Source organism: Lytechinus pictus, chromosome 4, assembly GCF_037042905.1.
Source record: "Lytechinus pictus isolate F3 Inbred chromosome 4, Lp3.0, whole genome shotgun sequence".
Taxonomy (NCBI): Eukaryota; Metazoa; Echinodermata; class Echinoidea; order Temnopleuroida; family Toxopneustidae; genus Lytechinus; species Lytechinus pictus.
The window spans coordinates 20,063,528-20,085,088 of NC_087248.1; the positions used below are offsets into that span (position 1 = coordinate 20,063,528).

The 21,561-nt window shown below is 37.7% G+C and overlaps 1 protein-coding gene across 1 annotated transcript; it reads left to right on the forward strand.

Moving 5' to 3' along the window:
* Positions 1 to 472: 472 nt before the first annotated feature.
* Positions 473 to 17,925, forward strand: LOC129258877 (uncharacterized). Its single transcript, XM_064097980.1, has 6 exons — positions 473 to 481; positions 1,145 to 1,471; positions 5,114 to 5,345; positions 6,331 to 6,622; positions 7,207 to 7,345; positions 9,540 to 17,925. The coding sequence occupies exons 1-6, from the start codon at positions 473 to 475 to the stop codon at positions 10,716 to 10,718; spliced, it is 2,178 nt and encodes a 725-aa protein (XP_063954050.1). The 3' UTR covers positions 10,719 to 17,925.
* Positions 17,926 to 21,561: the final 3,636 nt, after the last annotated feature.

Consider the following 21,561-nt stretch of genomic DNA (forward strand, 5'->3'; position numbering starts at 1 on the left):
GCCTTTGTATGGCATCATAGAAATGGACATCGTATCGTGATATTTTGCTTGCGTGGTCACACCACCCCCCCCCCCACACACACACACACACACATACACACCCTGACGGTCACTTCCAAAACCCTCCACGACCCCTACTTATAAGCTCTGCACTTTCCAACTTATGACCCCTATACGACAAATCTGTATTAATTTCTAATACTTGGACATGTTAGATGAGACTTACTAATCCACTCTGCAGTTCGAGTAGTTAGCATAGACCCATTGACCTTAGTAACAAGACGAACGTGATAGGTTGTTATATTGTGAAGCGAGGCCATCTTACTACGCATAATAAAATTAAACAATGTGGATTATAATATTGGACCTCTTTATAGTCAAGGTCTCTTCTTATTTTCGCCATCACGCATCATGAAGTAGTGTTCTGGTAGCCCCCTCCTCACCCCTTCTTCGTTGACATACCCGCGCCTACATGATCAAGGTAAATACATATACATGCATCTTATTGTTCCAACAAACTTGTTTTATGAAAGGAGGGCTTCTGGGGAGAGTTTCACCAACATTTTTCGTCCGACAAATTGTTAGATCTGTTAACTTTCCTTGATTCTGATAAGCTGAGGGACCTTGTTACTATGGTAACTGTTGGATTAAAATATCTGACAATTCCTTTCATGAAATGCTCCCTGTTGTAAAAAATAATAATGATAAATTAATGAATTATATAAAAATAGTTTAAAAAACACTTCATTTTATTTAGGAAGAATAGTCAGTATAGACGGCCCATTGCAATGGATTGCATTTTAAATGCTAGATGTATGCCAACTAAATTAATGTTCAAACATAACAAAACTGGCTGAAATATTCGGCCAAGTACATGACCGTAATTCTAAAAGGCAGCAAGCGAGTGAGGAGAGTGAACGAAGACTTTGACCTTTTAAATAGAATTCAAAAGATCACAATCCACCCTTTTCACCTTCCTATTTTTCCCCTTTTCTCATTCCGTGAAACTTTCGTGACTCTCTCTCTCTCTCTCTCCCTTTTTTTTTTGGGGGGGGGAGGTGGTCCATGGCTCCCAAGCCAGTTCTCTAAATAAAAATTTCCCAATTTCTTTGATACTTTTTTCCCCAGTTCAATCTCATGACAGGAAACTCATCTCTTTATCTTTAAAGATGCGTCATGGAGCGATGTCTTGGCAGCCATTCCGTTCTCACTGGAGCCGGAAAACCACCGGAGTCTTATCGAGTACAAACTGGACCAGCTTTGGAACCACGCCCATGCCACGCCCAGTCCCGTCCTCCCGTGCCTGTCCGTCCGCACGGCCTTCGACCTCTACCTATCGGTCAAGAAGTTCCCGAGGGGTTCGGAGATGGTGTTCTGCGCCATCAACATCCCCGACATGGCGAGGATCGTTCGGCATCATGGCCTCAAACTGGTAGCCGTCGATGTCGATATGGAGACGATGACCCCAAAGGTAATACCATAGGCCAGTCTGTGCGTGTGTGTTTGTGAGGGTGCATGAGGGTGTGGTGTGTGTGGGGGAGGGTGTGAGGGGGGAGGGTGTGAGGGGCTAGGTGCCGTGTCTAAGGCGCCAGACTACTCTATCAAAGTCCAGAGTTCGATTCCTGGATCGGATGGCAAAATCACCATGATAGTAATTTTTTATGCAACGACCCGCATATTTCGGCGTTGGATTATTGTGCTTCTCACGTTTTTATTCATATTTTTATATTTTACCATCTCATCATAAAGTAAAAACCATCATGATGGTAAAAATTATGAGAAAAAAATCTCTACCTCACTTAAAATATTGAAGTTATGTAACTATATGCAAAAGTAGTACCAGGATTTCTTTATTTTTTAAATCACATCCATTGAAGTGCCTTGCAGAAAATTAAACCTTGGGACCGTTTCATAAAGCTGTTCATAAGTTAAGAGTCACTTCAAGCACGTCTGGTGATCCTTGCTTGTGGTAAATGATATTCACCATAAATGTATGTTGGTGATTATTTAGCATGTAAGAAGTTTCACCAGTCGTTCTTAAAGTCGCTCAGGGGAATCCAACCCAAATAAAAACTTGTTTTTATAAGGAAAAGAAAAATCAGACAAGTTGATAGGTGAAAGTTTGAACAATATTGGACAAACAACAAGAAAGTTATAAATTTTTAAAAGTTGTAAATATTGGTAATCACTATACCCATGGAGACTTCAAATTGGCTGCATATGGGATGTCATAGTGATGTAAGGCAAGGACTACTCTTCCATGTACTCCAATACATATTATGGCTAAAATGTCATTTTTCCCAAAAGTTTTATTTCAAATTACATTTTTCTTTCATGAGGACATAGAACAATATACTACCTGGGTTATATTTAGATTACTACCCCAGGGGAATGGGTACTTAGAAGAAAACCACAAATCCCTGATAGTAAAGTATATGGCCTATGGGAAAGTTATCCTTGCCTCTTGTCATAATTTACTTACCCAGTTGCCAATTTGAAATCTACATACTATTAATGATCTCAATTTTAAAGCAGCTATAACTTTCTTATTGCTTGTCCGATTTCTTTCAAACTTTCACAATTCTGTTTAATTTATTTTTCTCCTTCCCAACACAACAGTTTATGGCCAAGGCTGGAATCCCCTTTAAAGGCGACCGCACACCTCCTTAAATCTGGTCCACGGTCTGATTTTGGAACAAATCGCACTTTTCTCAACTTCGGAAAATGTGAATGAAAAGTATTTTTTTTATTTAAGGTTCAAAATAATTTCAAGAATACTAATATACCAATAATAATTAAAGATTGGAAGCCTTTATTTTGGAGTAAAGGCCACATTAGTTTGATATCGTAGCCTATCGTGCGACTGCTATGACGTCATTACGACTAGATATTAAATTCACTTTTCTGCTAATACGGATGATGGCATAGTCACAGATTTGAACATAGATGTTCCTAAGAGGACTCAGAACACAGTGAGATATTCCACGTCTCAATATTATCACCAAATTCTACATTTTATTCGAAAATCGGGTTGAAGACCAATCGTAAGGTGTGCAGTGGCCTTTACACATGTCATGTGAACCATTTCAGAACAATTGTTAGCACCGTCCAAACTTTTAGCTCTGACAATTTTAGAAACGGCTCTGATAGGCCAAGAAGAAGTACTGGTCTCTGTTACTATGGTAACCATCAGAGAATGACCATAAGTTAGTGCTAGCAACTTTCGTGAAGTGGTGCCAAGTATACTCTGTCATGACTTTGATGGGAGAGATTATTCTTAACCACATGCAAAATTTTGATTACTTGTGGAAATTTAAGATGCGTTATATATTTTTTTTGCATTGTATAATTATGCATGTGGTTTTCCTTTTAAATCTATGGCAGTATACCAGCAAAAATTTATCTTCAAAATTCTAAGGGAAACATTTACCTAAAAGCAATTATCACCAGCATTGGTAGCTAAAGTAGTCTACTGACGGATTTCAAAATATTGAAGTTACAAAAGTATGCATATACAAATACGACCAGTACAGACAGCATATTGAACTGAATAATACCATACATCAAGACAATCAATCAATGGGTGTAATTATAAGCAAATGAGATGTAGAAAACAAAACAAAAGCGTATGCTGAATAAATAAGTGTAATATTATGTTTATCATTCGTGATACAGACAGCTGGCTGAAATTCAAATTATTTATTTCTTCAAAATTTAATAGCTCTGCATGTAACAAAAAGACAAAATAAAACCATGCGTATTAAACATGTTAGAGTAATAATATAAATCACAATTAGCTGAACTCAAAGAAGAAAGTGTTTGACATTAGGGGGCTGTAATTGCCGCCGTTTTGTTAACCCCATTTCTATCAACAATGCGTTTTGTTAACACAATCATTCTTCATTAGAATTCTTTGAATTTTGTGTTATAAACAAAATGCCATTCTTGTGGAAGCGCCGTGGTGTAGCGGTTCGAACTCTCGCCTTGTAATCAGTGGGATCGTGTGTTCGAATCCCATCGCGGCCTAGCGTCCTTTGTGGAGGAGCCGTGATGTAGTGGTTCTGACTCTCGCCTTGTAAACAGAGGGTCGTGTGTTCGAATCCCACCGCGGTCTGGCGTCCTTTGGCAAGGCGTTAATCCACACTTTGCCACCCTCGACCCAGATGCAGAATGGGTACCCGTTAGGATGTGAAAGTCATTTTAGCTTTCCAGTACTGTGTGCGCCTCACCGGCGACTGACTGGAATACTCCCCAGGGAGTGGAGGATGTGCACACATCATGATCGGGAATGACTGATTGAATCCGATGACTGGAGTAATCTGTAAAGTGCTATATAAAAGCGGATTATTTTTGCTATTATTAATATGGCAAGGCGTCAGTCAATCCACACTTTGCCACTCTTTACCAAGGGCGATCGTTTCATCAAGTTGTTCTTGAACTAAGAGCGACTTTAAGAACGACTGGTGAACCTTTCTTATGCATTAAATAATCACCAATTAACATTTAATGATTTTAATGGTTTACCACAAGAAAGGATCACCTGAGACGTTCTTAAAGTCGCTCTTAACTTACGAACAGCTTCATGAAACGACCCCATGTGTTAAATGGGTACCCGGGAGAATGTAAAAGCCTAGTATGTAATATGCCCAACATCTAAGTCTTAGAACTCTCGTTGGAATACTCCACAGGGAGTGGAGGGTGAGCATATTTTGTGTGTGGAACCGTCAAGATCCGATAACTGGTGAATTCATAATAATGTATTGCAATGTATGAATGTAAAGCGCTTAGAAACAGAATGTAAAAGCACTTTATTTAAATGTAACTATTATACAAGGAAAAGGGATAATATAACATTATATTATTATACTGACCACACGACAATATAGGTCGACTTGCACCGGCTGAAATATCCTGACCTGACTGCCCCTTAATACTGTTTTCATTTCAACATCATTGCATCCAGGGTACAGTTTAACAAAGACTTGTAATAATAAATGTATAATTTGTACAACAAAGTTTACCATCAACCAATCAGATCGAATCATTTCAGTAGCTTTTAACTGTTATTGCAAATTTGTTTAATCATTTTGAAAACATTCCTCTCTCTGCGCAGGTAGAACATGTGAAATCCCTCATCACACCAAAGACAGTAGCCATATTTGTGGCCCACCTCTACGGTCGTTGGATCAACCTTGAGGACATCGTGGCTGTTGCCAAGGAACATCATCTCGACGTCCTGGAGGATTGTGCAGAATCCTTCTGTGGCCTCCAGGACCACGGTCACCCAGCTGCGGACGTCACTTTCTTCAGTTTCGGTCTCATCAAGACCAATACAGCCTTTGGAGGTAGGTAACGCCACTTGGGTCCTACAGGTTAGGGCTGCACAATAATCATGGTAAAATAATCCCATGAAGTACAATAGGCCAGAACATTCAGTTCAGTTGTGGGTAGAGCCATTGTTTTCACACAATGGTTCACCCATCCTATATGTCTAGTCAGAACATTCTGGCACCACTGAATAAATAAATGTTCACAAACATTTTTCTTTCTTCATATAAGGGTAATATACAGGCTAGTGTAACCTAGTTCTCCAAAGTGTTGCGGGATTTGGGATTAAAATCTTTCACCGGCCAGGGGACTAGGTCTAAGATTTCAGTGCTCTCTGTTCTTAGGACTACGCCCCAGGGAAGGCTACTTTGTAGTGACTGGGAATTGCCCTGAAGGTATTAACCCCAGGGGAGTTCTCATTTGACTATAGCTTTTCTTTGCGGGGTTTTTTTGTATTCATATCATGGGAAGTTGGTTTCCTATCCCTGATCAGTTGTAAGAGAACAACTCCCTGGGATGTGATTCAAGCATAAACATTGAGGTTATCTCTTCTGGAGAGAGCTGCTGGAAGGACAGGGGAGGGTTCCGTGAAAAGATTTGTCACTGAATGATTAGCTCTCAGCCAATCAAGTGCGAGGATTTGAAGTAGCTCATAACAGTCAGGGAAAATAGCTTACTACTCCTGCATGATAACAAATACTTACCCAATGACAGATCCTTCGAAGAAAACTTGCCTGCGACCAGATGGGTGTTTCATAAAGCTTTTCGTAAGTTACAAACAATTGGTGATGCTTTCTTGTTAGTTGAATCTATATACCCCTATGAAAATTTAGGGTATATCGTTTACCATAAATTAGGGTCACCGGTCATTCAAAAAATCACTTATAACTTATGAACAGCTTTATGAAACACCCGCGAGGAAAGTTGTCTTTCTGGAGGAGTTGTTCATGAACCTCCCTGATCATCAGTAATAGGCACCTTGTTCTTATTTTCATCCTCCAGGTGCTATTGCCGTGGTGCGGGACCCTTCCCTCCTGTCCCAGATGCGGACACTCTACCGTTCCTACCCGATCAGAGGCCGGGCTACCTACCTCAAGAAACTCATCAAGTACTCGATGCTAATGACCGTTCTCAACTCACCGTTCCTCGTCAAGCATGGCATGCAGCTCGCCGGCGCCTTGGGTATCAACCATCGGGACATCATCGTGAACCATGTGCGAGGGTTCCCCAAGGATTTCTTTGACAACATCAGGATGAGACCTAGTATCACCCTGCTCTGTATGCTCTATAGGAGGTAATTGTACTAACTGGATGAAAAATGTATGATATACTGAACCTACCATGTTGGCTTAGTCGGCAGAGCATCAGCGTCATGAACGGTAGGCCTTGGGTTCGATCCCTGGCCGAGTTATATCAGAGACATCTCTGCCTTCTAGCCAGGCACAAGGCATTACAAAATGGAGAAGGTTAGGGCCTTATAATAACATGTTACGTCAATCAGGACCCACTGGTAGAGCAATTCATAAGTGTTCAAGTAGCTACCCTGGAAAAATAAACCATTATTATTGTTATTATAATTATTAATCTTGTAAAGACTGCCCAAAGGATATGGGAAATGTTGTCTTACTGGTCATGTTCCTATTTTATTATGTTTACTGCCATCAATCAGCATCTGAACTGGTGATGTCCTTCTAGCAATTTGACTTTAATCAATTTGATTCAGTCCTTCACCATTCCTGTGCCTACAGTAGCTGTTAATACAAAGCTTAGCAATGATCGTAGGACATCGTGTACAAACAGTTGTAATCATAAGGCATAGAATCGATTGCTAAGTTTTATTTTACAAGCCTCTGGACGTTGCATTGTTTTGTTTTACAGATTGAAGAACTTTGACCCCAACTCCTTCAGCCTTGGAAATGTCAAATGTGACATCGTAAGTAGGAGATTGCCACCTGGGATGCAAGGTGTGGGACTGAAGGCTGAAAAACTAAACCATTGGCTCTTCCCTATTGTAGTTGTAAGTATATATCCCCCCCCCTAAAAAAATTACTACTGTCCATTATGTTGAATTATGTGCTTACGTCATGATTATGATAAAGAGTTGAATCTAGTTCTCCCCAATGGAGAGTTTCATGAAAGGAAATGTCAGAAGTTTTTATCCAAACAGTTAATAAAAAGCAAGAAAAGTCGTCAGACCTGACAACATGTTAGATGAAAGATGTTGATGAAATGCTATGGTATATGAATTTTGTGGTGATATATCTTTCTGAGGGGGAAACTATCCCTTGAAATTGCCTATCAAAGTCAGGTGTGATGGATCAGTTCTATCCGGTAACGACTGGGGACTGTGCAATACCCCAAAAAGATGCTGGTTTATAGGCCTAATGACAACTGTTCTTTTGATATTTTCCATTAGATTTCCCTTTGAGCAATGTAGGCCAATAGATGCTGCTCATTATTCCCTTGTGGTTAAATTAAATGTCAAACCTAGTAACTACAAATTGTGACTAGGGTTGTGGCGATTGTGACTATGCTACAAAGCATAAATAAATAACCAATACAAACCCTGTGCGCCTGGCAGCTAGCCTTCAGAATTGTCATTAACATGTGTTAAAATATCCCAGACCTGTTTTCACCATGGTGTTCAATTTGTGCTCAAAATTCTTTTTGGCTAAACATGCTCTGACTATTTACAAGATCTGTACTCACAAGATCTCCCAGAGAGCTAGATTAAAGTGTAAAACATCCAGGAAATGACTAATTATCACTTAGTGACCTGCATTAACATTCATCCATCACCAACATTTGAAATTCCTTCCCCATTGAGGACAAGAGGGGGACTAATTATTCATGTTCTACAGTGATGAACAGGAGAGCTTGGTGACCCTCGATCCCCCCCCCCCCCGGATGCCCCACCCCCATACCTTTCTTGCAATTAGAAATGGCTGTATTCCATGTTAGAGAGTACAGTGGCGGATCCATGTGGGGGGAGGTACATGCACCCCCCCCCCCCCCCTATGTGCCTATTTTGAGAATCTCGCATCGAGGCTGCCATCAACATCAAACAACCTGCTCATGATGGCACTCTTCTGTGTATGTTCATTGTTAAATTGGTTGAAAATTTGAAAATTGAATATACATAAAAGTACACATACCTTGTATTTTACTTAAAATAGTATACAGTTATACAGTATGTACATTTTTATGAAAATGTTTTTAATATGGAATTTTTCTGTAATAATGATCATTTTGCATCATGTTCTTTTATTACAAATATAAATTCAAACAAATAAATATATGCATTACTATAGCTCAATCTAATACAATTGTCATCTGCACCCGCTTGTTTTCAAAGCTTCCGTTTTGTGCCCCTTTATTTCAAAATCCTAGATCTGCCTCTTCATTAGGTCAACCTATTGACACATCTGAGATTGTACCATCAATATTTGCACATTATTTGTCATCACAAAGTACAGACATAGAGCTATTACAGATTGCATGCATAATTCATCAGCATTCATGAGTCAAGAGACTACAGCTTTAGCTGCTCCCCAAAAAATTCACATTGTGTTTGTTGGACATTTTATCTAGTTTTGACAACTGTTTAATCCCAAATTTTATTTGGATGAAACCCAATAGCAATTATCTGGTATTTTTATGCTATTGATTAATGACGGCTATTGGAGGCGAATTATTCTTTTCTCCTGTTTGTTTTTATTTCTCACTGACATAATTTGTGAAAACATATGACCTAAGAACAACAATTCGGAAACTTCAGAAGTTATATACAGGGGTCACACTACTAGAAGAAAAGGTGTGTTTATGCCGACAAACATCCCATCCTAAACAGTAATGAACAGCATTGAAACATTATTGAAACAAACAAAAAAGATGTTTAGTCAGAGAGTCATGAAACTATTGTTGAAGTTGTGAAGAAGTGGAACTAGAAGGTATTCTGTTGGATTCAGACTTCAATGATATTTCGACTCATACAAATTATAATACATTTAGAAAAGTGATGAAAACTTTTGTCAATTCCTAATTTTGGTATGCTCTTATTGCACTGACCAAACTTATGTGTAATGGCTTGACCAGTCTGATTCTATGATCTTGAATCTCTCTCATAAGAGTAGCTGTATGTAATGGTGGACCTGTAATCCATTTTAATCACTCACTCTCTCCTTCTCTTTCTCTGACTGTTTCTATTTTAGGATAATCCTGAACGAGTGATGAAGGAGCTTAATGCCCGCGGCGTCGATGCGTACAAAGGAGCAACTCAACTGAGCTTGATAGAATCCGATGTAGCAATCCCAAGGAACCTTGTCAACCCTTCAGAGAAGGTCCAGGGGACTCCTGACCAATCTCTAGGATCTACAGAGGACACTACCGGTTCAGGCAAGACTACATCCTGTGATGAGGATGGGGGCTTTGGAGAATCTAGAGACACGGCTGGATATGGTTCTGAACTTAGTAAGGAATTGTTCCATGATGAAAGTCCAAAGTATGTAAGTATTCACTCCAAAGAGGCTGCAGGACAGTCCAATAGCCATCTGAGAGATCTTCCCGCTCAAAGCCAAAGCAGCAATACTGAAGCTACAGAGACTGCACAGCATATGTTGCTGCGTCTTCCAGATTCTGAAAAGCAGTCTCAGATTTGTGTAGCTCGAGAAGGCATCACTGGGGTCAGTACAGGACTACAGTGTGCACACGTGCCTAATTGTGGAACTCTTACCACAGCTGGATCAGAAGGCCTCTCTTCATTAATGCACACCCAGTTGAAGAATCAGCAAGTCAGCTCTGATTCAAGTGCACAAAGACAGCTAAAGCGTTATCTAATTGACTTGCATCCTTACTCTGATGTCCCTGACCATTGTGAACCCCCTTTAAGCAACTCAGAGACATCTCTGAATCATAGAAAATCCAGTGACAATATATCTTCCACTCGAGGTTCAAACTACCTTTCAGGAACTCATAGTTCTGATGACAGCAATAAATCCTGCAGTGATCCCAGTTCTGTTCCTACTCAGATGAAATCAAGACCGCTACCATATGTTGCAAACCAACTGTCTGGAGGTGGTATCCAAGGGGGTGCAGGACAAGCAGGGGAATTCCCTAATAAGACTTCATGTGATTCCCCTAGTGGGACTTCATCATGGAACTCCCCCAGCGGGACATCAGGAGATTCCCCAAAGAGGATTCTAGGGAACTCCCTGGCAACACTGTCAGGGAAATACCCTGATGAGGCAAGGTACCTGATGGACCATGTGGTGTACCTGCCCGTCCACAAGAAGGTGTCCTTCCATTATCTGGAGCAGATATGTGTTGTCTTGGAAGAAGTGGCAAGTATGCTTGCAGAGGAAAAACAGGTCAAGGCCCACAGCAAGCTTTGATGATATTTAAATAAACACATTATGTCGATAATTTGTTTTCCAGGGGTGGAGTTGAAGCTTGGTTCAAGGTGACAATTTGCCCACCTTGGCCTTAGTCTGAGGACATGCATAAAAAGTCTGTGGGAGAAACTTCTGTCTGGCAGCCTTGGGTCTCGAAACTCCCAGACGTGAATCTCCCAGACTCAAAAACTCCAAGCCTCTATTCCATCGCTGTTTTCATATTGCAACTGAATACAACATATTTATATCTTCTTTGAAGTGCCTTCTTTGGGTGGCAACAAGTTGTAGGAAACAGTCTAAAGGCCTGGAACCCTTTTTTTGTCAAGTTTTTCTCAACTTTCTGGAATAAAGGATTGTTTTATCTTAGTTGCCCTACATGGATCCTGATAAAGGGTTACCATTTAATTTTTTTTTCTTATGCTTTATTAAAGTTAGAAATAATGACAACCTTTCCTTGATGTTGCAAAGTGTGGTCAATCAAAACTAAAAGTTATAATTATTAAGCATCGGCTGCATTACAGGGAACAGGAACCAACCACCCTCAGTAGGAGGAAAGGAAGAGAGAATACATACATCCATACATAAATATATATATATATATATATATATATATATATATATATATATATATATATATATAGGCGCAACTAAGATAAAACAATCCTTTATTCCAGAAAGTCAATCAAGAAAAAACTTGACAAAAAAGGTTTTCAGGCCTTATATATATATATATATATATATACATATACATATACAAGAGCTGGATTGTAGAAATATTATACTCCTTTATTCATTGCAGAACTGATACACAGAAATTAACTCCCTTCTTGTTGTATTTGCTTCAGAATCTGAAAATGTGTGTGGTATTGCTAGCAAATAGACAGTTTTGCAAGAAAGGTAAAAGATAAACAACTCTATTTTTACAATGATATACCATTGCCAATTTTGTAATTTTGCCAGCAGAAACATTGCTGCATGCTTCTGAAATAGAATTTACTTTTGCAAATGAATGTAAGTCCACATTTCTTCCAAACCACAATGCAACTCAAAACTCATAATTGAATAGTTAATTGAATGATTAGAGATGCCACTTTTATTAGAATTTGAAAAAAAAAATATTTCATCAAGAAATAAATATGGAAAGTTAGCGTCAAATGCGGTGAGTAACTGAAAATATTATAAAGCTTATACATTGTTTCATCATACTTTCGTGCTTTATATTAAATGTCTAGTTTGTATTTGTGGTTGCGAAGGCATTTGGTCATTTGATTTTAAGACCTTGTTTAAGGTCTCAAAAGAAACCCTATAGCTGGAATACCAAGAATTCACTTGCTATTTTAAATATTTGATACATTCAAATTTTATAGTTTTGTTGCCAATATCTGATGAAAATTGATATTGTTACAAGGTGACAGGGTATTAATATATATGTCCATTTATACCATTTCTCATCAAATTGATAGGCCTATTTACTTCAATAATGTGTAGGGTCCATTAGGCTTCTCTATATTATATACAGCACTTTGAAAAGTTTAGGTCAGGGTATTCATGGTATTCATTTCCTTAATATTTGAATTGAAAAATTTTAAAGGGATGCTCCGGGCTGAAAATATTTTATAGCTAAATAAATGGAGTAACATTCACAAAGCAAAATGCTGAAAATTTCATCAAAATCAGTCTTAAAGATTTGCATTATTCTGGTGAAACAGTTCGAGGCATGTCTTCAAGGATATTCATTAGGTGGGCTGATGATGTCACATCCCCACTTTCCTCTTTCTTATGTTATTACATGAAATCATAATTATTTCATTTTTTCATAAATGTTTAAATGACGTGTCTCCATTATTATGAAATAAGTTGCAGCAAGAAATAACTCATGCACTTAATCAGTGGTCTATCCAATTGTTTTAGTTCTTGGTCGGAAAATTTTGAATAAACCTAATTTTATATAATAAAATACAATACATGCCTATAGCTGTTTCACCGGAACAATGCAAATGTTTGAAATCCAATAACTTTGTTATTTGTTATCCGATTTTGTTCAAATTTTCATTATTTTGCTCTGTGAATTTTACTCTATTTATTGAGATATAAATATCTTCAGCCCGGAGCATCCTGTTGAGATCTGTTAGGCTAGGAATCCTCATGTTTCTCCCTCAGAGTTTTTCTTTGATTGCCATAGAGGTTTTATGGCTCAGCAGATAAGTGACCGGACTTTGAACAACAATGTCCGTTGTTCAAATCACAACGCAGAACTCACATCCTCTGGCAAGGCGTTTATCTACATTTGCCACTCTCCACCCAGGTGTAGTAAATGGGTACCCGGTATGGGAGGAAATTCCTTGATTGCTTGAGCACTCGATCAGGATAGCCGTGCTTAAGTTCAGGTAATAGTATGTAGCGCTAAGGAACATTGCATTAAGTGCTATGTAAAGGTGGCATATTATTATTATAAAATTACTGTAATTATTTTCGTATAAAGCATGATTAACTATTACGTAAGAGTTCCTATTATACATTGTTCAAGTGGCGCCAATGTTGCTTTAGTCTGTTTTGATACAAGATACATCTCCAAAAGGTAAGACCTGAAATAAAAGAACTAACCAACCAACAGCTCTTTATAAATAAAACTTCCCTTTTAATGGTTGAAAGGATAGTATGTTCCCTCTTTCAACTTATTAGCAATACATTTTGGGGTTTTTAGTCTCAATGTCAAGGGTATTTTTTTCGTTATCAAATTATATAGTGAATTTTAATCACTATTGCTTGTTCTAAAGATTACTCTTGTTATATAGAAAGTAATCAAAATAGAATTCACAGGAATGTGAATCTGAAATTTGCAATAAGATCATATAGATTCATGGCATGAACTTTTAAATGAAGATTATATTGTATTTTTGTAAAGTAAGCACAGAAAACTGAGGTAATTTTTTTTTTGCACCTAATGCTTGGAGACTGTTTCTCCAAAATTTCCCTAGAGGGTATTGGTTTGGTAGGATTTACAAGTCTTTTATTTGTTGTGGTGAAAGCATTTGCCATTTTATCTGTAGCATTATTTCTGAAATAACTTTATATAAATGCCTATACAAGTTGTATTTATTATGTTTGCAATTTCATGTGAGTATATTTTGTAGGGTGGGTGTGAAATTAAATTTGCTTTTATTATTATTTGAGCATAAATATCAACAAATGCCAGATTTTTAAATGGGGGTAATTCTCCAGCCTATCATGATTAGCAAAAAGTAGAAACAACGAAACTGGTAGGGCGCCCTCTTGCCGTTTACTTTGTATAGTTCTTTTCTTGCTGATGCCTGTTTTATTGTGCTTTTGGACGGGAAATAAGTAAGCACATTTCTTTTAAACTTTTGTATATTTATTTTGAACAGAATCGAAATTGTCTTTGAATCTAATAAGGGGTGATTGATGGGAATTCTGGCTTTATAGGAATTGATGTTTTCTCTTCCGAGAGTATATAGTATGAGACTAATTTTATTTATTACTAGTATTATTTATATATGTATCGACTGTACATAATAGTTTATTAATGCTTTCCAGTATATATTACATTCCTTAGATTTGAATAATATATCTATTTATCAATATCTAATAGTATCTGTGATATCTCATTGATTATGTTCACATTTTTACTTGAAAAGTGAAATTCTATAATATAAGTTCCGTCGGTGTTTTGTGTATTTATGATCAAACACAATTGAATATCCCCCATATGCACACCTTATTGTTGTTGGGTTGTGTTTGCGTGTTTTTTTTTTTTTTTTTTTTTTTTTGCATATCGAACATTTTTCTGTCCAATTGCTGTTCTGGTGAAAATTCATGATGATTGCTTTTCAATATCGAAAGTCTACTTCCTAACAGTTATAATTTCATGCAGTGCATGTTTCATTTAGCTGTTGTGAAGTTATGAACACCTTTGTTAATGGCTGGAGTATGAAGTGCCAAATGTGAGCTCAAAGTTTTCCCTGGCGGCATATGAAATAATCATGTACTATGAATATTTTATGAATAATTTTTTTTTCATTATAATGTTTTTTAAATCCAAGTTCCACATGCAGTTGTGGTAGCAGTCATAAAATGAATTCCAAAAAAATGGCTACCAAGTATTCATACTCACAAATGTTGCACCTTGGGTACAGGTCTGGGTGCTAATTAGAGGGTTTTAGGAGCAGTGAACGTGAACGACGTAACAGTCCTCTGATCCTTCGAGTCAACGTCGTCGTCTGCCCGGTCGGGTGATGCGAAGGTGCAACTTGTGCACATGTGCCCTTTCACTTGCTTTGATTCCTTTTTACGCGAGTTAGGATATATTTAGATGTATATTTTGGAGATCAGAAAGCAATTTCAAATATGATAAACATAATTCATCGTACAACTTACATTAATTTTGTGAAAAGTCGCTGAAAACTGTGTTTTAAAAGAGAAAGGTTGATCTTCATGCTGGGCTTGAACGGTTGAAATGACGTCACTCACGTGCACGTCGTCTATGATTTAGGAGAACCGCAAAATGGATGTGGCGAGGTTCTTGATTTTGAGAGTGGACGTGTGGGAGGTGTCACGCGCGTAAAACATTCCCCATAGACTTGTGTGTTAAAATGGCACTTTTGAAAAATTCATAAAAAATAAATGTGAAATTAGAGGGTGGAATGTTTACTACCAATGGATAGGATATATATCTGACATTCCAAATCTGACCAGGAAAGGGTACCGTAGCCAGCTCATTTTAAAAATAAATCGCCATTTATGAAGATAACTATGAATCGATCGAATTCATCAACTGAAACAGTAAAATAGCCCTAATTATTCCGCCAGTCAAAAAATAGTTCCAAGTCACTTATTTATCTTCCCATTTTGGGCGAAGTAAGTTCAGTAGTTACCATTTCTAGAATCAGTGTTAGATTTTGAATCACATTCATACATTTTTGTCAATCAGCAATATCAAATTGACACAAATTCGAATGGGTTGGGTCGAACGAATATCTTTAGCCCTCCTGATGTAATTAGGCTCGTGGGACCTATATTATATGACCTATGTATTTTATTTTTTTGAATAGCTACTTTGCTATTCTTTTATATATGTACACTCACACTAGTACAAAGAAATGCATTGAAAATGCCTATTTTCTATGCAATCACCCATTTTAATGTGTTACCCATACATGTTATTTTCACTGTATATGGATGTATACAAATCCTACCTGCATATAGCCCAACAGTGAATGCAATGACAATATAGGTCCCTATTAATTGTAATATAAAGGTGTATGTAAATTATGTGTAGATATCAGGATAACAGAATTGCCCCAAACATAAATACCAAATATACATGAGATTGGATGAGGAAACAATAAAAGAATGAGATACTACTTTAGTATATTTGCATTTGACCTATTCAAAATCTTGCTAGGGCTGTTGCCTCTCAGATGTAAGAAGGAAGAGATACATGAATAGATAGAGAGAGAGAGAGAGAGAGGGGGGGGAGAGAGAAAGATAATTCTATAGATGGCATGGCTTAATAAAGGGGGGGGGGCTATACTAAGATTGCAGCACACAGCCAGCCACCCCCCCCCCCTCCCTCCTTAGTTGAGCACTATTAGATACCTTACCTTACTCTGTGCCCTTTTCTATATACCTTCTTGAAGGTACCACTCTAGTTCTCTTCAGTAAAGTTATCAAAGTTCTATCTCCTCTCTACCTACCCCCTTCCTAAGAACAATTTCAACATGAGCAATTTCTAAAGGTCTTTCTAATGCTAAGTAGGTGATGTACACTAACACAAAACAATGATAAATCAGAACATAAAGAGGCCTTGACTCTATACATTGACCAATCTACATACATTCCTAGGCTACACAGACCTACTTACTAACTTTACCTGATGTAGCCCTGCTAGCCATTAAATCCATTTTTTGCACCACTTGATGACTAAACATATTGATATCAGTGAAAAATTGTTTGATACTGAAGAGTTTGGCCAGGTATTCCATCCACTACTAGAGATTTCCCATATTACTTAAAGGTGTCACGCGCGTAAAACATTCCCCATAGACTTGTGTGTTAAAATGGCACTTTTGAAAAATTCATAAAAAATAAATGTGAAATTAGAGGGTGGAATGTTTACTACCAATGGATAGGATATATATCTGACATTCCAAATCTGACCAGGAAAGGGTACCGTAGCCAGCTCATTTTAAAAATAAATCGCCATTTATGAAGATAACTATGAATCGATCGAATTCATCAACTGAAACAGTAAAATAGCCCTAATTATTCCGCCAGTCAAAAAATAGTTCCAAGTCACTTATTTATCTTCCCATTTTGGGCGAAGTAAGTTCAGTAGTTACCATTTCTAGAATCAGTGTTAGATTTTGAATCACATTCATACATTTTTGTCAATCAGCAATATCAAATTGACACAAATTCGAATGGGTTGGGTCGAACGAATATCTTTAGCCCTCCTGATGTAATTAGGCTCGTGGGACCTGGGAGGACGTGAGGCATATGGCAGGCCAAAAAATGGCGTCATTTCGTACCAGTTAGTATACATCTCTATGGTTGACGTACATTTCTAAAAGTGCTCAATGAATGGTTTAGGACTTTAGATGGTGTTGCTCAAAGTGGCGGTGTCTTGTTGGATTTAAGTAATGCATAAATCCATTTTGTAACATGACAAACAACATATAATTAGCCCTTACGGCACCAGTATTTCCTCATGTGCTCAGGAGCCGAGATATTACTGAACTGATGCTAGTATACATAATTATTAACTGAATTGATTCCGAGCTGTGCAATGGATAGCGCCACCTTGAGGCAAAATTTTAAAGAAGAAAAAAACAGTAAGAAGCAAACTGTACAGGAATAGAAGAAAATAAAGAATTATGGATTTCGAAATTAAAACAACCGTTTCCTCCATAAATAATAATTTATGTAAGAAAATTAGTTTTTAAGTCAAATATGGAAATAAGCATGTTTCATTCAACTGTATTGTTAAATTTAAAAATAGCAAATGTTATTAGATGTTAGCTCAACGGGCCAGTAACAGCCGTTTCCTTCTTTTATTATTATTTTGCCTGAATTTTGAGCAATATTTCATGAGCTTGATTTTTAATCAATTCGGGGTTTTTCAGTTCTTGTCAATTTTTCCTCCTTCGTCAATAATGGGATCAATAAAGATATTTCATTAAAAAATGTTTATTTCGTTCTTTCCTTTCTAGTGTTTGATTAATGAAGTGAATTAATTGTAGGAATATAAAACAGACGATGGGGTGAGGGGAAGAGGGGGAAGTAGGGAGAGAGGACGGAGGAGAGCGGGATAAAGGGAGGAGGGGGAAGGAGAAGGAGAAAGAGAGAGGAGAGAAAGATAAGGGGAACGGGTAGGAAGGGGTCGTGGAAATGGGGGACTGAGTGGATGGAACATGACTGGAAAGAGCGAGGGAGCGGGAGAGGTAGATTGAGACGGAGAAGATGGAGATATGGAAATGAATAAGGAGAAAAGACAACCGGGGATAGAAAGGAAAGGAATCACCCTAATCCCCAGTGGTATGGACCTGGGGCTACAGGGGTTGCGCCAAAATGGGCGACCACCTCTGATTTTCAGGTAGTGAAAGCTAGGAAAGAGAGAGAAAAAGGGGTAATAGGAAGATTATGAATGAAATAGGTCTCGTTCATGGAATAATAAATTATACATCTCCATTATTTAACTATAATTACTCCTCTTATTTATCAGAAAATATGACGTCCTCATCATGTTGTCTTGCACCCCACCTCCGCCCCCTACCCTCTTTCAAAATCAACCTAGCGTCACTCGATCTTACCACTTACCATCATTTAACCATTCGGGTTATAGTCGGCATTTAGTTACTGCATGGAAAGGAATACACCAGTTCGTAGTTACCTCATTTGCGATTTTGGTCAAACGACCTTTCATTTTTTTTCATTACGATAGGAAGATTTCAAAGCAAGATAGTATGTGGAATGCCTTACATAGCAGGATGAAAAAATTGAATAGACCAGGGCCCCGTCAAACAAAAAGTTACGATTGATCCAATCAATCATTCATAACTGTATGGAAATCCATCGGTGTCATAATTTTTTCTACAGGAAATGTGCATAATGTCTTTTGTAAACAAAGAGAAGCACAGTGAATTTTCAAGACAACGATGCATGAATGCATGAAAATACATCACAGCTAGAAAATATTTTGAACAAACATGCATAATAGATGTTGACATTGCTGGCCGTCCATAGTTGCGATTGATCAGATCAATCACAACTCTTTGTAAGACGGGGCCCAGGTGACTAGAATAGCACACAAATGAACACTCTATGAAGGTATTTGTTGCATTTCTACTTTGAATGCATTATCATGGTGTTATATGAACTTCGCCAACTGTAAAATACAAGTCGCAGCTAGGTGGACGTAATGTTGTTTTTTGTGGATCTAATAAAAAGCACAATTCAAAAGAATATATGAATAATCGGACATCAAATTTCGTGCTTATCTCATTAGATATTAAACCACCATGTCACTTTATTACCAATGACTTTCTTCTGATCATGCGCAGAATCTTCTTATCATGCGCAGAATGGAACTACGAAATGGCTTATTCATGTTATATCCTTCACTTTTGGGTCTAAGATAAAACTCTTCTCAGTAATGGACACTACGTTTACCCATAACATAAGTGTATAATATTAATTTATGAGGAAATAGTTGTACGTATACGTATATAGTGCATCATGATCAAGACCTGCTTTGATTACATTTGAGCCAACTCGATCTGGATACAAATTATATTTTCATAATGATTGTTTAGATACAATTCATAATTCATAGAGCTTAATTCAATTCTAATAACAACTAAACCCCGGTAACATATACGCGATGTTTACGATGAGAGATCTACAGAGGTCAGCACTTCTGACGACCAAGGTTGAAAGATCTTGCATTCATCGCAATGCAGGTGTTTCTTGAAACGAATCAGTGTTCGCTCCGGAGGAGATAAATTACATAAAATGTGCCAGGCTAAAAGATTTATGCCGCGATATAAAACCTTCCTTTAGAATGTAGGCACCACAAAAGTCATGGTGTCACCACTGAGATTGAGGGGTGCCCCCCCCCCTCCCCCAACGACATAAAAAGTGTCAGACTAAAAGATTTATGCCATGATATAAAACCCTCCTTTAGAAAGTATATATCACCACATGGTAATGGTTTGACAAGCCTCAAAGAGGGGTGTCACGATGACAGAAGGTGACCCCCCCCCCCCCCATTTTAGATTTTCAATTATTGAAAAGGGGCGACAAGGCCGGTTTAGGAGAAAGTGGAGAAAAAAAAAGTGAAGAGCAATTTAAAAAATGGTCAGACAACACTTAACGTTTTGTCTATATCAATATCCCTCTTAATTGAGATAGAAAAGACGTCACTTTTTTATATCGTCTCCCTCACCCCCCCCCCTCATATATCCTCGCACCGCCCCCGTCCCTTGACGTACATGATAGTACACCATGTATATAAAGCAAGTGCTTCCCCACGAAGATTTCTACTATAAATAGAAATATTATCTTACATGACAGGGGAGTGCGGTTCAATGAGGTTCTATGTAACATTTTTAACTGATATTTTCACTGCGTATAATCAGATTGTGGATCGGATCAGGCGTGGATAATCGTACAAATGTTTTATTTTTACTCAGAAGTGTCTTTTTCATAATGTGGTATACTTGAATGTGCGGAGTACCAACAATGCAGTCGTTTCCATGGTAACATAGTACAGGTAGTCGGTTTCATGGCATGTCTGTATTCACGACGAGGCAGGTAAGTCGAAGTACAGTTGAAGAAACATCCCCCTAAAAGATCATTGGTTCGTATTAAGACCATCAGTTTTTCATCACATTCTTCTAGAATTGCTAATATTTTAGTGTTATCATTACCCGTATATGCAAATGATGCCATATTAAAGCACGATCTGTTTGACTGAAAAAAAAAAAAAAAAACCCAAGATATTTAGTATTAGCTATAGGCGCAAAGGTCATGCACGGTCGTGACTACTAAACTGCCCACTATAGCGTGGAAAAACCAATAGGATAAAGTAAAATGAAGTAAGATTATGTTTTACTTGGCTACCAGACATTGGAATATGGCATTATCAATCACAGCTCTTTTCGAACATGTCGAAAGCAGAATATATTTAAGAAAAAATTATTATGCAGTTTGATATAATGTCTAAAGTTGTCTTTTACGTATATCTTCATCTATAGTCCTATTATTTGACTCCAAACTCTATACTAGCTTTTCTCCTAGTCAAAATATTGAACTGGAATCAAATTGAGCTTAGAAAATATTGAACTCGCAATATCTGAAGAGAGAGAAATTTGCATGTCATAAAATGATAAATCATGAAAACGAATTTGACTTATACGCACTCGTCAACAATATCCTTATATACCCTTTCTACTCTCGGGTGAATTACGAACAATACTAATAACTCAGAGTTTATTGAATCCAGATTGTGTTTTTTCTGCTTTGCCATTTTAATAGGTCATATTGACATATTGTAAATTATAATTTTTTCGTTCGTTTCGATAATTAGTGAAATGTCTGGTATGAGGATTAGCCAGACGGAGGACTTCGAGAAGCAAATTAATCGAAGTATCTTTATACCGCCCACCGCTATTTTCTATCAGTTTCACATTTTCAAGACGGTAGGATTTGAACAAAAATCTATCTTCGATAATGAGCCCGCATTGACAGTAAAATGTCGCGAGGAAAATCCGGATTTCGGATTCTATATCGCCATGCAGTAATCTCCTGAAGTTCATTTTTATAG

What these genes read in the sequence shown, in the direction of transcription:
- LOC129258877 (XM_064097980.1), top strand. An exon ending in TGGAGACGATGACCCCAAAG is followed by an intron (nt 1,472 to 5,113) that starts GTAATACCATAG and finishes CTCTCTGCGCAG; the next exon opens with GTAGAACATGTGAAATCCCT. An exon ending in CTCTGTATGCTCTATAGGAG is followed by an intron (nt 6,623 to 7,206) that starts GTAATTGTACTA and finishes TTTGTTTTACAG; the next exon opens with ATTGAAGAACTTTGACCCCA.